The 19,878-nt window shown below is 42.3% G+C and overlaps 1 protein-coding gene and 1 long non-coding RNA gene across 4 annotated transcripts; one reads left to right on the top strand and one right to left on the bottom strand.

Annotated features, from left to right (window-relative positions):
- Positions 1 to 1,805: 1,805 nt before the first annotated feature.
- LOC106567184 (nuclear envelope integral membrane protein 1) lies at positions 1,806 to 14,699 on the bottom strand. Of its 3 annotated transcripts, XM_014136197.3 has the most exons (10): positions 14,520 to 14,699; positions 13,780 to 13,901; positions 6,113 to 6,332; positions 5,943 to 6,015; positions 5,542 to 5,635; positions 5,238 to 5,352; positions 4,862 to 5,087; positions 4,606 to 4,782; positions 4,222 to 4,401; positions 1,806 to 3,965 (listed from the first exon to the last, which is right to left on the bottom strand). In XM_014136197.3, exons 1-9 carry the CDS (start codon positions 14,611 to 14,613, stop codon positions 4,224 to 4,226), a joined length of 1,299 nt encoding a protein of 432 aa, XP_013991672.1. In that variant the 5' UTR covers positions 14,614 to 14,699; the 3' UTR covers positions 1,806 to 3,965; positions 4,222 to 4,223. The 3 variants fall into 3 exon arrangements, with proteins under 3 accessions (XP_013991672.1, XP_013991673.1, XP_013991671.1); XM_014136198.3 differs by having other exon boundaries at positions 1,806 to 4,401; positions 4,895 to 5,087; XM_014136196.3 differs by having other exon boundaries at positions 1,806 to 4,401.
- A 26-nt stretch (positions 14,700 to 14,725) lies between these two features.
- LOC106567186 (uncharacterized) lies at positions 14,726 to 16,532 on the top strand. The gene is made up of 2 exons (XR_001320012.3): positions 14,726 to 14,952; positions 15,371 to 16,532. It is a non-coding gene; the product is annotated as an uncharacterized LOC106567186 (long non-coding RNA).
- Positions 16,533 to 19,878: the final 3,346 nt, after the last annotated feature.

Here is a 19,878-nt window from a genome sequence, read left to right on the forward strand (position 1 = left end):
TGCACTGTGCAGCAGATTAATTACACAAGACCAAGTTTAATTATTGCATTGATTGTTCTCATCTAATCCCACAATGTTCCTTTTGTAATTCCTTGGATGGTGTGGGTTTTGAATGACATGAGGGAAACCTAAGGGGAATGTTCAGCAGTGAGGAACAGCAACACAGGAGTATAGTAACATTGTGCAGGAGTGAGGGGTCGGACCATCATGTAAATTCTCAGATTGCCTGTGTGGGGAATCTGGGGAACTCCACACACTTTACATGAGGCCTATTACATTTCCTGCGATGTGCTGATAAAACAGAGGGATTTCCGCCTGAGCTATGACCATGTTTGCATTTCAGTTATGAGGTGTCTCCCTACTGAGGTGGTGTGTTTGCTCTCCTGGGGGAAGTAGTGGAAATGGTGCCCTGGGTAATAATTTGACTACGCTGTAGAATATGCCAATCTGTTTACCTGGGAAGCACATGCAAATGATATAGTAGCTCCATCATCAGCTGTCAGACTGCAGAAACGAATATGGGGGTGCCTGACTCGCACCTACTGTCTGGAATGCAAACAACATTTGTGTGACCTTTTCAGAGGTAGAAGTGAAAAGCAAAAGTGTTGCACCACCTGGCTTGTGAATTGCAGCTAACAGGATGACAATCTATTCTGAAATGTGGTATTATTGAAGGTTGTCAAGGTGAACATTTTAGTTAGTCAAAGCATTGGGTGTTTGTCCCTAAATACCAGAAAATACCAGAGTGGCGCAGCGGTCTAAGGCACTGCATCTCAGTGCAAGAGGAGTCACTACAGTCCCTGGTTCGAATCCAGGCTGTATTTGGAGTATTGGGAGTCCCATAGGGCGGCACACAATTGGCCCAGCGTCGTCCGGTTTTGGCAAGGGTAGGCCGTCATTGTAAATAAGAATTTGTTCTTAACTGTCTTGCCTAGTTAAAATAAATATACAGCATAATACCAATTAGCCATACCTCCTGGATACATGTTGATACCCCCATTTACAACCACATTACTTGATGATGAATATCCAGGTTTACCCAAAAAACAGGTCATCAGGTCAAATAGGTCATCAGTGGTTCTGCTTCCACTTTTTTTTCCCACAACCACTGATTTTATGATGCATGCCTTTGAATTACAACATGCAAAAATTACAACGCCAGTATTTATAACTATGCCCATCAACAGCATTCTGTTAAATACAGGGGGACTGTGTCATTTATTAACTGAATTTCAGAGTAGAGGTTGTTATCTGAAGCATATCAGAAGTACCCTTGAAGTTTCACATAGAATCATCTAGGAATATGCAGCTATCAGTGTTTTAAGAAACCACAACTCATGAAACTAGATATTTCTCCAAAATGTGAAGAAAAAAAAAATATATATATATACATTATTCAGTTTGGAAATAATTTTGTGAACATTCTCTGCTCTTGCTCATCAGGAAAACTTTGGGGATTCTAGGTAACTGTCCCCGAGTAGCTTGAGAACCTCATAAAAATGGGTGGAAAAAGATAAGTCTTCTCTGATGGCAGGTTATTGTTGGAGGAAACCCACCTCACCAGAGACTACTGTAACTGCAAAATTGGGTTACCTGTATGCTTACTGTGAAATACTGTATATCCACATAAAAGGTGTATTGCACCCCCTGTTGTTCATGTATAGCAGTTTCAGTACAACTCATACAGACAATGCATCATTCAGTACCACCATCTTTCTAGGGCTTTATGCTCCTCTGAGTATTCCCCTTCTACAGTAACAGGTGAGTGGGCTTTCCACTGGTGGAAATTATGTCTCAATATGAAGTGGGATTTTACAATATCATTAATTTATTGACATCCACATGATTATTTACAATGAACAGTACACAACTACCTGGCCACCAAATCTGTAAAGGCTTATGCATAGCCAATTCCACAACACAGAATAGAGGCCAGAATACAAAAGTACAATATCTCACAGTATAAAAGTATTATCAATTTTTAAGGCAATGCTTGTGAAATGCTGTCCGAGGGTAACTTTGGACGGGCCTGTGTCCTCGAACCCCGTCCCCAGTATTTATGCCAGCAGGATAGTCTGTCCTATCTGGTGTAATTCTCCAGTCTTATCTGGTGTTGTGTGTGTGATCTTAAGTATGCTCTCTCTCTAATTCTTCTCTCTCCCCCCTCCCGGAGGACCTGAGTCCTAGGACAATGCCTCAGGACTAACTGGCCTGATGACCCCTGGCAGTCCCCGCCCCCAGTCCACCTGGTCGTGCTGCTCATCCAGTTTCTGCTATTCTGTCTGCGGTTATGGAACCCGGACCTGTTCACTGGACATGCTACCTTGTCCAGGACCTGCTGTTTCGACCCTCTCTCTACTGCACCTGCTGTCTCGACCTCTGAATGCTCAGATTTGAAAAGCCAACTGACATTTACAGTGGGTGCAAAAGGTCAGCACCTCAGAAGTAACATGGGTGTCACAATCATTCCATGGAGGGCCAAGTGTCTGCTGGTTTTTGTTTTTTTCCTTTCAATTAAGACCTAGACAACCAGGTGAGGGGAGTTCCTTACTAATCAGTTACAAGGGAGCAGGAAAGACCTGCAGACACTCGGCCCTCCGTGGAATGAATCTGACACGTGCACTATAATCACGTGATTATTTGACTGCTGGTTATCTATGAACTTTTGAACATCTTGAAGAACAATCTGGCTTTAATGGCCATGTACTCTAAATAACCTGCATCTGGTGCAGCCAGAAGAGAACTGGCCACGCCGCAGAGCCTAGTTCCTCTATAGGTTTCTTCCAAGGTTCCAGCCTTTCTAGGGAGTTTTTCCTAGCCATTGTGCTTCTACATCTGTATTGCTTGCTGTTTGGGGTTTTAGGCTGGGTTTCTGTAGAAGCACTTTGTGACAACTGCTGATGTGAAAAGGGATTTATAAATACATAAATCTCAGTCCAAACAAAACATGAAAGTAACTAACTAAGAACTAACATAATGTAGACATGTCACACACCGTCAAAGAAAGGTTCTAATACTTGCAATGGTACACTTACACATTACTGTTTTTATTCCACTAAATTTTTTTTAAATGATATAAATTCAGGCTCAATGGCTGTAAACATCGTGCTTTAAATACCGAAATATGAATTTCTTCCCAAACAGATGTCAGTTCACCTTTATTTATTTTTAAACTTGTCAGCTATGAATTGCTCCCCGTTTACATCGGCACGTGTTTGATGACGCAAAAAAAAAAATGTTACGTAAAATCAACAATAGTACCAAAGAAAACAAATGTCCAAAAATGACCTTGCAGTTAAGACCAAGATAAAGTTGTGACATTCCTCCAATAAAATAAAATACCCCATTCTTAGTGGTCATAAACCTTCACTTACTGACCAATAGGTTTCTTAGCTGAATTCAAACACAGGACTCAGTCCTAATTTGAGAAATACTACATTCTCATTTCTCTAGTCAGAATCTGGCTTTGTGTCGATAACCAAAACAGGTTGCCATAAGCAATCTACACTGAGTATACAAACATTGGGAACACCTGCTCTTTCCATGACAGACTGATCAGGTGAAGCTATGGTCCCTTCTTGATGTCACTTGTTAAATCCACTTCAGTCAGTGTAGATGAAGGGGAGAAAACAGGTCACTTTTTTTGTTTTTAAGCCTTGAGACAATTGAAACATGGATTGTGTATGTATGCCATTCAGAGGGTGAATGGGCAAGATAAAAATGTAAGTTCCTTTGAATGGGGTATGGTAGTAGTAGGTGCCAGGCGCACCGGTTTGAGTGTGTCAAGAACTGAAACGCTGCTGGGTTTTTTAAGCTCAACAGTTTTCGTGTGTATCAAGAATGGTCCACCACCCAAAGGACATCCAGCCCAACTGTGGGAAGCATTGGAGTCAACATGGGCCAGCACCATTGTGGAACGCTTTCGACACCTAGTAGAGTCCATGCGCCGACAAATTGAGGCTGTTCTGTGGGCAAAAGGGGGAGCAACTCAATATTAGGAAGGCGTTACTAATGTTTTGTACACTCAGTGTACAGTATAATGTATGCCGCAACCTGAATGCCAGACATGATCACACAGGCCTAGCAATGGCCAGATCCTACCAACTCCATGACGATTCATGAGCACCTGTCTTATGGTTGGAGGAGAGCTGTAGGGGCTGAAAACCAGTCAGCACTATGCTCCATTAACCTTGCTACAGGAAAATAACCACATCTATTCACCTTCACAAGTCTCTGTCATTCCATCCAAGGTCTTCTTTTTTCAAAGCATTCATCATATTCTCCTCATCTTCCTCATCCGTGTCAAAGAAATCATCCTCAAAGAATGATCCATATTCCTGCGCGTGCACAGAAACCTCATTCGATATCAGGTGAGGTGAGCCCTCCACAAAATCGGCAAACCTGTGGATCACAACATCATTGCCTTTAACATCAAGCTTTTGAACAATACTGATCATATGTTTAGTTTTAACCAGAAATGGGAGAGACAGTTACATGACTAGTAGTAGACCTAAAAAGACAACAGTCACCCTGGGACCGAAATCTAGCTTTTCAGGATAGCAGTACATACATTTCAGTAGGTATTTCAATGCTACTGACTGTCACCTTTTTGGGGACGCAAGTCGAGAGACGGTCTTCCATTTGCTGAAGTCTGGACTACTGCAGTACTTCCTCAGCTCCTCCAGGGCATGCTGCGTCTCCACCTCCCCCTGTTTCTGGAACTCCTCTTCAGTCAGCAGCCGACGAGGCTCTGGCTTCCAGCACAGAGTTGGCTTGACTTTGCTGCACAATGAGAATTCTAACATTATTAAAAATGCCAATAAACACGAATAAAGGAATCTTTAGAGTTATAAACAACTACCGCCAAGCAAGAAGGATCAATGAAATGGAATACTCCAGGTTCTTAGAGCAGAAGGCAGCCACGATGATGGCCAACGCCACTTGCTGAACCTGGATCCCACTGTAGATCAGTAGCAGGCCAAACAACTGCAGTGTCCAGGACAGGATATTTATACTCCTTTCCTCCACAAGAGGGCCATGATGATAGCACACAGCAAAACTGATAAACCCAACCACTGCAGCATAGCCTAAAGTACACAGAAACAATTAATTCAACTGTTCCTACTACAAACATGGAGCAATGGTTGTGAACTTATACCAGATACAAAGAGTTTGAGCGATAAACAAGGTACTTCCCACAGTTTGTTGCGATTGTGTTTATTACAATCGATACTTACCGAAAGCCATGTGCCAGTGCTCTCTCAAAATCATCTGCAGGTTCCTGAACACAAGCTGGATGATGTAAACGGAAAAGGACCAGCCACCAACTATTACCATGTAAAATGGGCTTTTCTGAGAAAAGAAAATGAAGATATGGGGTATGAAATCTAAACATATATTTTTATGACTCTCGTACATGATACAAATCAGAAATGTCTCCCAAATATGAACTATCAGGGTACACCCCGACTTTTTGCTTTGTTCAAATCAAAATGTGTTAGTAGTGGGTGAGGCCTTGATATAGAAGACTTGACTTCTTACCTTGGGCAGAAAGCGTGCCATGATGAAGATGAGGATGATAAGGGAGGCAATCATACCTGTGCTCATGCCAGCAGAGTAATAGAATACCTGACTCCTGTTAGATAGCAACACAAAAACACATCAATCATCCTAGCTGCGGGAAGTAGGGGTGTTGTGCATCACCTGACAAATCAGAAATAAATAATAATACACATTTTATGAAGAAAAAAAAAAAGGTGTTCACTGGGCCTTTATTACTCCTGTATGAGCGGACAAAAATTGTCCTCAGCAACGCGGGGAGAATAAATTCTCTACAGCCCCACCCCTAAACATCTTCCCGCAGCCATGTCAATCATAGCGAGATTATCAGGATCATGTCATTAAAATAGAGGGTAAAATGTGAACACAATTCATTTAGTTACCTGCTGAGTGAGTCTGCAAAGTTGAATAACAGCACTCCAGCCAGGAATGTCACAAACATGTAAATGTCAAATTCTGCAGGAGTAAAGCAGAGACAGCAAAGATTCCACATGAAATCAATATGTAATAGGCATGTAACTTATGAAGATACCCCACCTTTCTTTTAACTTACTTCGTATGGGCATTACAGTGTATTGTGCTCCAAGGTTGATGGGGTCGATCTTGAAGCAGGTCTTTGGGCTGAACAGGCTGATGCTGATGGTGGTTTCATTGGTCTGCTCAAGCATTAGGTACTGCACAAGACCCCAAACACTGAAGTGTTCTAGTTCCTGCAGCTTCTCCTCATCCTCCACAACAGTCACCTTCAGCTGTTTCGAGCTCCATACTCGAATCTGTCGGCAATAAGACAAGTATTAGCTCCACACAAATATAAAACATAGAGTGCATTTTGGAAAGTATTCAGACCCCTTGACCTTTTCCACATGTTACAGCCTCATTCTAAAATGGATTAAATTAAAACAAATCCTCAGCAATCTACACACAAAAACCCCATAAATGACAAAGCAAAAAAAGGTTTCAATAATTTTTAAATGTATTAAAACTTAAATAGAAATACCTTATTTACATACAGTACCAGTCAAAAGTTTGGACACACCTACTCATTCCAGGGTATTTCTTATGTTTTACTATTTTCGACATTGTGGAATAATAGTGAAGACATTAACACTATGAAATAACACATACGGAATCATGTAGTAACCAAAAGAAGTGTTAAACAAATCAAAATATATTTTCTATTTCAGATTCTTTAAAGTAGCCACCCTTTGCCTTGATGACCAGTTTTGCACACTCTTGGCATTCTCTCAACCAGCTTCATGAGGTAAAAACCTGGAATGCATTTCACTTAAAAGGTGTGTCTTGTTAAAAGTTGTGGTATTCCCTTCCTTCTTAATGTGTTTGAGCAAATCAGTTGTCTTGTGACAAGATAGGGGTGGTATACAGAAGATAGCCCTACTTGGTAAAAGACCAAGTCAGTAAAAGACCAAATCATATTATGGCAAGAATAGCTCAAATAAGCAAAGAGAAACGACAGTCCATTACTTTAAGACATGAAGGTCAGTCAATCTGGACAATTTCAAGAACTTTTAAAGTTTCTTCAAGCGCAGTCGCAAAAGCCATCAAGCACTATGATGGAACTGGCACTGATGAGGACCGCCACAGGAAAGGAAGACCCAGAGTTACCTCTGCTGCAGAGGATAAGTTCATTAGAGTTACCAGCCTCAGAAATTGCATCCCAAATAAATGTTTCACAGAGTTCAAGTAATAGACACATCTCAACATTAGTTAAATAAAGGTAAAAAGAAAATACAAAAAAAATAGGAGACTGTGTGAATCAGGCCTTCATGGTCGAATTGTTGCAAAGAAACCACTACTAAAGGACACCAATAATAAGAAATGCCTTGCTTGGGCAAAGAAACACAAGCAATGGAAATTAGACCAGTGGAAATCTGTCATTTGGTCTGAGTCCAAATTTGAGATTTTTGATTCCAACCGAAGTGTCTTTGTGAGACGTAGAGTAGGTGAACAGATGACCTCCGCATGTGTGGTTCCCACCGTGAAGCACGGAGGAGGTGTGATGTGGTGGGGGTACTTATCTGGTGACACTGTCAGTGATTTCTTTAGACTTCAAGGCACACTTAACCACCATGGCTACCACAGCATTCTGCAGTGACACGCCATCCCATCTGGTTTGCTCTTAGTGGGACTATCATTTGTTTTTATACAGGACAATGACCCAACACACTTCCAGGCTGTGTAAGGGCTATTTGACCAAAAAGGAGAGTGATGGAGTTCTGCATCAGATGACCTGGCCTCCACAATCACCCGACCTCAACCCGATTGCGATGGTTTGGGATGAGTTGGACCGCAGAGTGAAGGAAAAGCAGCCAACAAGTGCTCAGCATATGTGGAAACTCCTTCAAGACTGTTAGGAAAGCATTCCAGGTGAAACTAGTTGAGAGAATGCCAAGAGTGTGCAAAGCTGTCATCAAGGCAAAGGGTGGCTACTTTGAAGAATCTAAATCTGTGTTTAACACTTTTTTGGTTACTAAATTATTCCATATGTCTTATTTCAGTAGAAAATTGGAGAAAGTAGAAAATAGTAAAACCCTTGAATGAGTAGGTGTGTCCAAACTTCTGACTGGTACTGTAAGTATTTAGACCCTTTGCTATGAGACTCGAAATTGAGCTCAGGTCCATCCTGTTTCCATTGATCATCCTTGAGATGTTTCTACAACTTGTTTGGAGTCCACCTGTGGTAAATTCAATTGATTGGATATGATTTGGAAAGGCACACACCTGACTATATAAGGTCCCACAGTTGACAGTGCATGTCAGAGCAAAAACCAAGCCATGAGGTCGAAGGAATTGTCCGTAGAGTACTGAGACAGGATTATGTTGATGCACAGATCTGGGGAAGGGTACCAAAAATGTCTTCAGCATTGAAAGTCCCCAAGAAGACAGTGGCCTCCATAATTCTTAAATAGAAGAAGTTTGGAACCACCAAGACTCTTCCTAGAGCTGGCCACCCGGCCAAACTGAGCAATCGAAGGAGAAGGGCCTTAGTCAGGGAGATGAACAAGAACCCGATGGTCACTGACAGAGCTCTAGAGTTCTTCAGTGGAGATGGGAGAACCTTCCAGTAGGACATCCATCTCTGCAGCACTCCACCAATCGGGCCTTTATGGTAGAGTGGCCAGACGGAAGCCACTCCTCAGTAAAAGGCACATGACAGCCCGCTTGGAGTTTGCCAAAACGCACCTAAAGGACTCTCAGACCATGAGAAACAAGATTCTCTGGTCTGATGAAACCAAGATGGAACACTGAATGCCAAGTGTCACGTCTGGAGGAAACCTGGAACCATCCCTATGGTGAAGCATGGCGGTGGAAGAATCATGCTGTTGGGATGTTTTTCAGCAGTAAGGACTGAGAGACTAGTCAGGATCGAGTGATAAATGAACGGAGCAAAGTACAGAGAGATCCTTGATGAAAACCTGCTCCAGAGCACTCAGGACCTCGGACTGGGGCGAAGGTTCACCTTCCAACAGGACAACTACCCTAACCACACAGCCAAGACAACACAGGAGTGGCTTCGGTACAAGTCTCTGAATGTCCTGGAGTGGCCCTCCCAGAGCCCGGACATAAACCTGATCGAACATCTCTGGAGACCTGAAAATAAACTCAGCAAAAAAAGAACCGTGCTCTCACTGTCAACTGCGTTTACTTTCAGTTAACTTAACTTAACATGTGTAAATATTTGTATGAACATAACAAGATTCAACAACTGAGACATAAAATGAACAAGTTCCACAGACATGTGACTAACAGAAATGGAATAATGTGTCCCTGAACAAAGGAGGGGGGGGGGGGTTAAAATCAAAAGTGACAGTCAATGCTGCTGGTGGCCACACCAGATACTAAGTACTGCAGTGCATCTCCTCCTCATGGACTGCACCAGATTTGCCAGTTCTTGCTGTGAGATGTTACCCCACTCTTCCACCGAGGCACCTGCAAGTTCCCGGACATTTCTGGGGGGGAATGGTCCTAGCCCTCACCCTCCGATCCAACAGGTTCCAGACGTGCTCAATGGGATTGCGATCCGGGCTCTTCGCTGGCCATGGCAGAACACTGACATTCCTGTCTTGCAGGAAATCACGCACAGAACGAGCAGTATGGCTGACGGCATTGTCATGCTGGATGGATGTCTGGATGAGCCTGCAGGAAGGGTACCACATGAGGGAGGAGGATGTCTTCCCTGTAACGCACAGCATTGAGATTGCCTGCAATGACAACAAGCTCAGTCCGATGATGCTGTGACACACCGCCCCAGACCATGACGGACCCTCCACCTCCAAATCGATCCCGCTCCAGAGTACAGGCCTCGCTCATTCCTTCGACGATAAACGCAAATCCAACCATCACCCCTGCTGAGACAAAACCGCGACTCGTCAGTGAAGAGCACTTTTTGCCAGTCCTGTCTGGTCCAGCGATGGTGGGTTGTGCCCATAGGCGACGTTGTTACCGGTGATGTCTGGTGAGGACCTGCTTTACAATAGGCCTACAAGCCCTCAGTCCAGCCTCTCTCAGCCTATTGCGGACAGTCTGAGCACTGATGGAGGGATTATGCTTTCCTGGTGTAACTCAGGCAGTTTTTGTTGCCATCCTGTACCTGTCCCGCAGGTGTGATGTTCGGATGTACCGATCCTGTGCAGGTGTTGTTACACGGTCTGCCACTGCGAGGACGATCAGCTGTCCGTCCTGTCTCCCTGTAGTGCTGTCTCACAGTACGGACATTGCAATTTATTGCCCTGGCCACATCTGCAGTCCTCATGCCTCCTTGCAGCATGCCTAAGGCACATTCACGCAGATGAGCAGGGACCCTGGGCATCTTTCCTTTGGTGTTTTTCAGAGTCAGTAGAAAAGCCTCTTTAGTGTCCTAAGTTTTCATAACTGTGACCTTAATTGCCTACCGTCTGTAAGCTGTTAGTGTCTTAACGACCGTTCCACAGGTACATGTTCATTAGTTGTTCATGGTTCATTAAAAAAGCATGGGAAACAGTGTTTAAACCCTTCACAATTAAGATCTGTGAAGTTATTTGCATTTTTACGAATTATCTTTTCAGGACCCTGTCTTTCAAAATGACCTTTTTGTTTTGCTCAGTATAGCTGTGCAGTAACGCTGTCCAGCCAACCTGACAGAGCTTGAAAGGATCTGCAGAGAAGAATAGGAGAAACTCCTCAAATGCTGGTATGCCAAGCTTGTAGCGTCATACCCAAGAAGACGCGAGGCTGTAATTGCTGAGTAAAGGGTCTGAATACTTACGTAAATGTAATATTTCATTTATACATTTTTTTACAAATTACCACAAATTTCTAAGAACCTGTTTTTTGCTCTTCATTATGGGGTATTGTGAATAGATTGATGACGGGAAAAATAAAGATTTAATACATTTTAGAATACAGCTGTAACGTAATAAAATCTGGAAAAAGTCAAGGGGTCTGAATACTTCCCAAAGGCATTTTCTGTTAAAGCAAGGCACCACAGGCTGAAATGAAATTTCCACTAATATTAGTATTTTCAAAAAGTAAACAAAAATGTAAACTTTATGAAAATGTTTATTTTCCTTGGTTTATCATAACCGTCAACATTTGTATTAAATTTTAATATCTTTAAAATGGACATACATCAATAATTTCGAAGCTCAGTACATTAAATTACACCCAATTTCAAAGCCCATTTCATAGTGTTACAAACTGGAGTATATTTAGTAACTTAATTTGAAGATATGGTGATTGGGTATAAATAGGGGTTTGGCAGACTAAATTTCCCAAAAGTGAGACTAACCACACGCCAACTCATTTTCTCAGCTTCAGAAGCATCTGCATTCACCACATTTTGTGTGGTTATCCTTAGATACAGTTTAAGTCGGAAATTTACATACACTTAGGTTGGAGTCATTAAAACTCGTTTTTCAACCACTCCACAAATTTCTTGTTAACAAACTATAGTTTTGGCAAGTCAGTTAGGACATCTACTTTGTGCTTGACACAATTCACTTTTCCAACAATTGTTTACAGACAGATTACTTCACTTATAATTCACTGTATCACAATTCCAGTGGGTCAGAAGTTTACATACAATAAATTGACTGTGCCTTTAAACAGCTTGGAAAATTCCAGAGAATTATGTCATGGCTTTAGAAGCTTCTGATAGGCTAATTAACATAATTTGAGTCAATTGGAGGTGTACCTGTGGATGTATTTCAAGGCCTACCTTCAAACTCAGTGCTTCTTTGCTTGACATCATAGGAAAATCAAAAGAAATCAGCCAAGACCTCAGAAAACAAATTGTAGACCTCCACAAGTCTGGTTCATCCTTGGGAGCAATTTACAAACGCGTGAAGGTACCACGTTCATCTGTACAAACAAAAGTACGCAAGTATAAACACTATGGGACCACGCAGACGTCATACCGCTCAGGAAGGAGACGCGTTCTGTCTCCTAGAGATGAACGTACTTTGGTGCGAAAAGTGCAAATCAATCCCAGAACAACAGCAAAGGACCTTGTGAAGATGCTGGAGGAAACAGGTACAAAAGTATCTATATCCACAGTAAAACTAGTCCTATAATCGACATAACCTGAAAGACCGCTCAACAAGGAAGAAGCCACTGCTCCAAAACCGCCATAAAAAAGCCAGACTATGGTTTGCAACTGCACATGGGGACAAAGATCATACTTTTTGGAGAAATGTCCTTTAGTCAGATGAAACAAAAATAAAACTGTTTGGCCATAATGAAAAAGGGGGAGGCTTGCAAGCCGAAAAACACCATCCCAACCTTGAAGCACGGGGGTGGGAGCATCATGTTGTGGGGGTGCTTTGCTGCAGGAGGGACTGGTGCACTTGACAAAATAGATGGCATCATGAGGCAGGAAAATGATGTGGATATATTTTAGCAACATCTCAAGCAACATCAGTCAGGAAGTTAAAGCTTAGTCTCAAATGGGTTTTCCAAATGGACAATAACCCCAAGCATACATCCAAAGTTGTGGCAAAACGGCTTAAGGACAACAAAGTCAAGGTATTGGGAGTGGCCATCACAAAGCCCTGACCTCAATCCTATAGAAAATCTGTGGGCAGAACTATAAAAGCTTGTGCGAGCAAGGAGGCCTACAAACCTGACTAAGCTACACCAGCTCTGTCAGGAGGAATGGGACAAAATTCACCCAACTTATTGTGGGAAGCTTGTGGAAGGCTACCGAAACGTTTGACCCAAGTTAAACAATTTAAAGGCAAAGCTACCAAATACTAATTGAGTGTATGTAAACTTCTGACCCACTGGGAATGTGATGAAAGAAATAAAACCTGAAATAAATCACTCTACTATTATTCTGACATTTCACATTCTTAAAATAAAGTGGTGATCCTGACCTAAGACAGGGAATTTTTACTAGGACTAAATGTCAAAAACTGTGTTTAAATGTATTTGGCTAAGGTGTATGTAAACTTCCGACTTCAACTGTATATTCTCCAGAATCGCCCAGAGAAAATTGATGTTGTCCATTTTTGATTCTACATAACATTTTCTTAGGAAACTTTTTTTTTTGTCTTTAGTATTTTACAGATTGTGGATAAATACTTGTTTTCATCTTTCTATGTGCTCTGGACACGTCCGGTCCTAGAATGTCTAATCAAAATTAAACCAAAATATCAACCAGTGTCCATAAAAATGGAATTGCGCGATATGCAAAAATTCACATATTTAATGAGATATCACCATATTTGCATATTTTAAAGGGATACTTCAGAATTTTGACAGCGAGGCCCTTAATTTACTTCCCTAGGGTCAGATGAACTCGTGGATGCCATATTTATGTCTGTCTGCAGTACGTAGGAAGCTCGAGGCAGTTTCACAAGCCAATACTAACTAGTGTTAGTACAATGACTGGAAGTCTATGGGTATCTACTTCGTCATTGTGCTGACGCTAGTTAGCAACTTCCTTCAAACAGCAAGCAGAGACATAAATGGTATCCTCAAGTTCATCTGACTCTGGGGATGTAGATAAAGGGCCTCATTGCCAAAATCTTGAAATATCCCTTTAATAAAATATTTCAGAAAAGTTAAATATAAAAAAAAATGTATGTGTCTACATTTAACTGGTAAAATCTGAGAACCAGCCTGTTTGTGCTATCATGCCAACTCCTTACCACTCATTGGCATGACAACAATGAAGTTGGCAAGAGCCCAAACAGATTTGGGACTAGCCTACTTTTCTCTTACCTGGATTCTTGTCCATGTTTCCTTCCAACCTGGGACAATTGGGTTGAGATAGCAGAAGTGACTCGACCCTGTTCTTTCAGACTCCTGGCCATCTTTGATATTGATTATGTTGATATTACTTCCTGTGAAAATTGCAAGTTGTGAGGGCACGGACTGTATTCACCAGCAAACTTCTGTATGCTTTGCACAATCTGCTAGCAAGCCAACTAAAGTCAAGCTGGACATTGGCTTCCATGACAGGGTTTAGCTAGTAGCTACATATCTACTAGCTTATGTAACGTAAGTGAGACACCAGAAACAGACCACGATTTAAGTATTTGGCCAACGTTAGCTGACTTGGTTATAGCCGAAAATGTATGTTATAGCTAACATTAGCTAAGCAAGTAAAGGTTGTGGAATGTGGACTCGGAGGGTTGCAGCAGCTGGCTAGCTAACGTTAGTTTCTGGTACTAGTTTAACTTTCCATTTTAATCACTTAGCTAGCTAGAATGAGATATATAAAATCCAATGACTGTATATAATAAGGGTCTAATCTCATCTGGATACTGACAGGATAGCTAACGTTAGTTCGCTAGCTATAACGTTAGGTCACCTGGCTGGACCAGTTAAAACGTTTGCTAAATTTGCACGTTAGCTCGATAGCTTGCCTCATCTCAAACAAAAAGTTAGCATCACTCATTTCAAATTGGCTATCAATTCCCCATCCCGCCTCAAATTTCCTAGCTTGCTATATACTATACCTGCGGTTTGGTGTGTACCTAATATACACAAAAGCACAATTAGCAAAACTATTTTGGAGAGGGGTCCATTTTTCCATTTCATGTATCCCGCCATGACAGAAGTCTACACCGAAACCACGTGGTTCTTGTTACAGAAACAACTACCCAATCACATAAAGAGGTAAACTGTTCCTTATGAATTTGTAGAAATGATGCGAAAATAAGACATTATGGGCACAGATAGAACAAATCTTGATTATAAGTATATTTGTTATGGGGGTATATTTTTCTACTCGTGTGATGTTTATTTGAAAGACTGTAGATTATAAATAAATCACACCTTGGTCTGCGGAAGAAAAAATATATAATGCGTCACAATGTACTTGAAAAGGTACAATATTTCCTGTTCTGTCTTTCTTCTACCACAGGGAACAGACATCCGCTTACCTTAAAGGTAAAGTGGCTCGATTTTCAATCAATTGCTGTAGGTGGTGTTTCTATATCACATACACCACATCACCTTTTGATGTTGTGAATTATTACACTACATAACACGAAGGACTTTATTCACATGCACTTTATTTTCTGCAATAGTGCTGACCGCTTGGTCCCTCAACGCAGATGGTTAACTACTATAGGAAGCCTAGGCAGAGAGCTCTGTAATTATTGTACAAATGTGTTTTTCAACTTTTTAACATTTATTTTGATAACAATTAGTTTTTATTGCATATATCTGGTGGTTTTGAGCCACGGATTTGTGGTTGACTGACAGGATACATATTTTTGGCTGGCTAGCTAGCAAATGTCTTAGTTTTAAAAAATGCACCTAGAGGGACACATTAACAGCTTTTTTTGTTTCACCTTGTTGCCAGTTCGTGATCCTTTGAGAACTTAATGAATACAGCAGTGCTGAGGCAGAGGGCTTGTAGTGAGGACGACTGGATACTATTCTGAACTCTGTGTGGTGAGCTTTTTGGTGCCCAGAGCTGCATCAACCAAGTGGAGGCAACACAGAGTGGAAGCCCAGTGGTTATAAGTCTCAGGCTGGTTCCCAGACTTGCCCATATCTACAAGATCATCAGCAGACTCCATCAATATCATCTACCATCCTCTGACCAGCTCCCTTCACTCAAGCCATGAACTGACCCTCTCCATCTTCAGAGGATGCAGCATTAAAAGACATGGCCTCTCTTGGTTGACCTGTCATAATACTGTACATTGCTTGTTTGTTTTTTGCTCTTGAACCGCTTTGAGATTATTTGAAAAACTCTTCTTATTCTTTTTTTTTCTTCTTCGTCTGTGGATTTTATACGGCTGTTGGCAACCAACTTAAGGTGCATTACCGCCACCAACTGGACTGGAGTGTGAACCAGAGACAGTGAAGGTCTAAATCCTACCCAATAATCTAATCTCCCTAAGGAAACAAAATACATAATTAAATACTACATCCCCTGAAGATTTCCCCAGCAGTTCACTTAATCCTGGCTCTTCAACCCCATTACTCCACAAATCTAATAAAATGTGCTCCCTTTCTCACATATTTCTGGCACTGAAATGGAACATGTTCCACTGTGTTCATCTTCTCCTGACAATGATCACACCTCCCAGTCAGATGTTTCCCCACCACTTTCAATGTACTATTTAGCCTTGTACGTCCCAGTCTCAGCCTTGTGACTACACTTTCCTCACTTCTCTCTCGGCCTGAGGACCTCTCTGCCCCCACCTTTTCCTGGATCTTATACAGGTGTCTTCCCTTACACACCCTGTTACACAACTCTTGCCACTTATTTTTAACCATCAGATCATCTGATATCATCCCCTATGTCACAGGGAACAGCACTAGCTGTAGCACTTAACAGAGTTTGGTCTTGTTGCTCTTTGGTCCTTTCAAAATAGAAACTCTGTAGAACATTGACTACAATATTGTCTGTGAGTTGGCTAATGTTGTTGAGCCTATATAGTTGAATCTTAAATGAAAATAAAATGTTCACACTACAAGATTATCACCATGTGATATAGTGTGAATGCGACCAACTTGTGAATCACCCTATGAACTCTTTCAGAATTTTAATCATGACTAAGTCCCCTGGCCTTCGATAACCTCATCCCCATGCAACACAACTTTTGAGCGCTCCGATCAGCTCATTCCTATTTGTGCCTGCCCTGCCCTATATCTCCTTATGGTTCCATCCCTCACCAGCTCTTACTTCTCTATGCTGTTCCGCAAAATATGTAGGCAATGTGGTCCATCTGACGTAATAATCATACTGAAATGTGCATACAGTACAGCTGTACAAAGTAGTTTGTACTAAGAAAGGCCTGCCTCTCTTATGTTCTCTGACTAGAAGCTGACACTGGTACACGTGATGATGCATTGCATCATGTTCCATAGCAGTTAGCAGTTGAGCAAGACATTATCAATGAGAGCATCTCTTTGCACTGATGCTCTCATGATTTATAATGCCAATTTGTCTTCCGTGGAGGGCTGTCTCCATGCCATAGCTCTGTGAGTGACGAGGCAGAGTTGCATGTAAAAAAACATGGCATTTTTGAATAGTATACATATATATAAATTTTTTAGGAACTTTCAAGTCATCTGAGGACACTGAACAGATCATATCTAATTGTATTTACCACAAGCGTCAAATACAACTGGTGTAGACTTTACAGTGAAATGCTTGCTTACAAACCTTACAAACAATGCAAAGTTTTAAAAGATATATACAAAATAAAATAGTAACTAACACGAGAGGAATAAAATAAAATACACAAGAATGGAGCTATATACAGGGAGTACCAGTACCAGATCAATGTGGAGATATATACAGGGAGTACCAGTACCAGATCAATGTGGAGCTATATACAGGGAGTACCAGTACCCGATCAATGTGGAGATATATACAGGGAGTACCAGTACCAGATCAATGTGGAGCTATATACAGGGAGTACCAGTACCAGATCAATGTGCAGGGGTACGAGGTTCTTATGTACATGAAAGCAGGGTAAAGTAACAAGGCATCCAGATAGTTAATAATAAGAGTAAAATAAAGAACAGTAGCAGCAGCAAATGATGAGTGTAAAAGTGTGTGTGTGTGTGTGTGTTTGTTTGTGTTGTGTCAGGATGTGTGTGTGTGTGTGTGTGTATGTGCACATATGTAGTATTTGAATATGTGAGGGATTTGTGTAGTGTGTGTGAGTGAGTGTGTATATGGTGTGTATATAAAGTCTAGTGAGTGAGCTTAGGGTCAGTGCAAGATAGAGTCAGTGCAGATAGTTCGGGTACCATTAATTGACTATTTAGCAGTTTGGCTATTTAACAGTTATGGCTTGGGGGTAGAAGCTGTCTCAGAGCCTGTTGGTCCTTGAGCCGATGCTCCGGTACCATTTGCCGGACGGTAGCAGAGTGAACAGTCTATGGCTTGGGTGGTTGGAGTCTGGCAATTTTTCGGGCCTTCCTTTGACACCGCCTGCTATAGAGGTCCTGGATGGCAGGGGCCGTCCGCACCACCCTTTGTTGTGCTTTGCAGTCAAGGGTGGTGCAATTCCCATACCAAGCGGTGATGCAGCCAGCCAAGATGCTCTCGATGGTGGAGCTGTAGAACTTTTTGAGGACCTGAGGGCCCATGGCAAAACTTTTCAGCCTCCTGAGGGGGAAAAGGTTTTGTCGTGCCCTCTCCACGACTGTCTTGGTATGTTTGGACCATGATAGTTTGTTGGTGATGTGGACACCAAGGAACTTGAAACTCTCGACCCGCTCCACTACAGCCCCGTCGATGTTAATGGGGGCCTGTACTGCCCGCCTTTTCCTGTAGTCCACGATCAGCTCCTTTGTCTTGCTCACATTTAGGGAGAGGTTGTTGTCCTGGCACCACACTGCCAGTTCTGACCTCCCCCTATAGGCCGTCTCATCGTTGTCGATGATCAGGCCTACCACTGTTGTGTCATGGTGTTGGAGTCGTGTTTGGCCACGCAGTTGTGGGTGAACAGGGAATACAGGAGGGGACTAAGTACACACCACTGAGGGGCCCCAGTGTTAAGGATCAACGTGGCAGACGTGTTGTTGCCTACTCTTACCACCTGGGGACGGCCCGTGAGGAAGTCCAGGATTCAGTGCAAGGGGGAGGTGTTTAGTGCCAGCATGGCAGATGTGTTGTTGCCTACCCGCACCATCTGGGGCCAACCCATTAGGATGTCCAAGATCCAGTTGCAGAGGGAGGGGTTAAGTCCCAGGGTCCCTAGCTTGGTGATTATCTTGGAGGGGACTATGGTGTTGAAGGCTGAAATGTAGTCTATTAACAGCATTCTTACATAGGGGAAATAACTATTGTCCAGGTGGGAGAGGGCAGTGTGAAATGCAATTGGTATGCGAATTGGAAAGGGTCTACTCTAGGGTGTCTGGGATGCTGGTGTTGACTCACTACTGTAAGTCGCTCTGGATAAGAGCGTCTGCTAAATGACTAAAATGTAATGTGTGTCATGACCAGCACTTCATAATTACAGATGTGAGTGCTACAGGGTGATAGTCATTTAGGTTGGTTACCTTGGCACTCTTGGGAACATGGACAATGGTGGTCAGGTTGAAACATGTTGGGATTACAGACTGGGACAAGGAGAGATTGAAAATGTCTGAAGACACCTGCCAGCTGGTCTGCTTTGAGAACGTGCCCTGGTATTCCGTCTGACCCGGTGGCCTTGTGATTGTTAACCTGTTTAAACGTTTTGCTCACATCGGCCAGGGAGAGCGAGATCACACAGTCATCTGGAAAAGCAGGTGCTTTCTCGCAAGGCACAGTGTTATATTCCCTGAAGAGAGCATAAAAGGCATTTAGCTCGTTTAGGAGTTCTGTATCGCTGGGCAGCTCATTTTGTAATCTGTTATCGTCTGCATACCCTGCCACATACGACATAGCCGATGTAATAGAATTCCACCATCCTCCTATATTGTCCTTTTGCATGTTTGATGTCTCGTCGGAGGTCGTAGTGGGATATCTTATGTGTGTCCATGTCCCGTTCATTGTAAACGGTAACTTTAGCCTTTATCCTAGCGCAGAAGTTGCTTGTATTCCATGTTTTTTGGTTGGGATACGTTGTTATAGTCACGGCGGCGGGGGTGATATTGTCTATGCACTTATTGATGAAGCCTGTGACTGTTGTGGTAACTCCTCAATGTTATCAAATATATCCTGGGAACATACCCCAGTCTGTACTAGCGAAACAGTCTTGTAGCCTCGCGTCTGTTTCGTCCTAGCACTTCTGTATTGAGCGCAACAAATGGATTGATTTAATTATTTCAGTCGTCACTAAGTTAAGTCTACTACACATTTGTTTTAGGCCTAAAGTTACATTAAGAAGTGTATGCATTTTACAGGCTAGGGCATCA

The sequence above is a fragment of the Salmo salar genome, chromosome 13 (assembly GCF_965601325.2).
Source record: "Salmo salar chromosome 13, fSalSal1, whole genome shotgun sequence".
In the NCBI taxonomy this organism is placed as follows: Eukaryota; Metazoa; Chordata; class Actinopteri; order Salmoniformes; family Salmonidae; genus Salmo; species Salmo salar.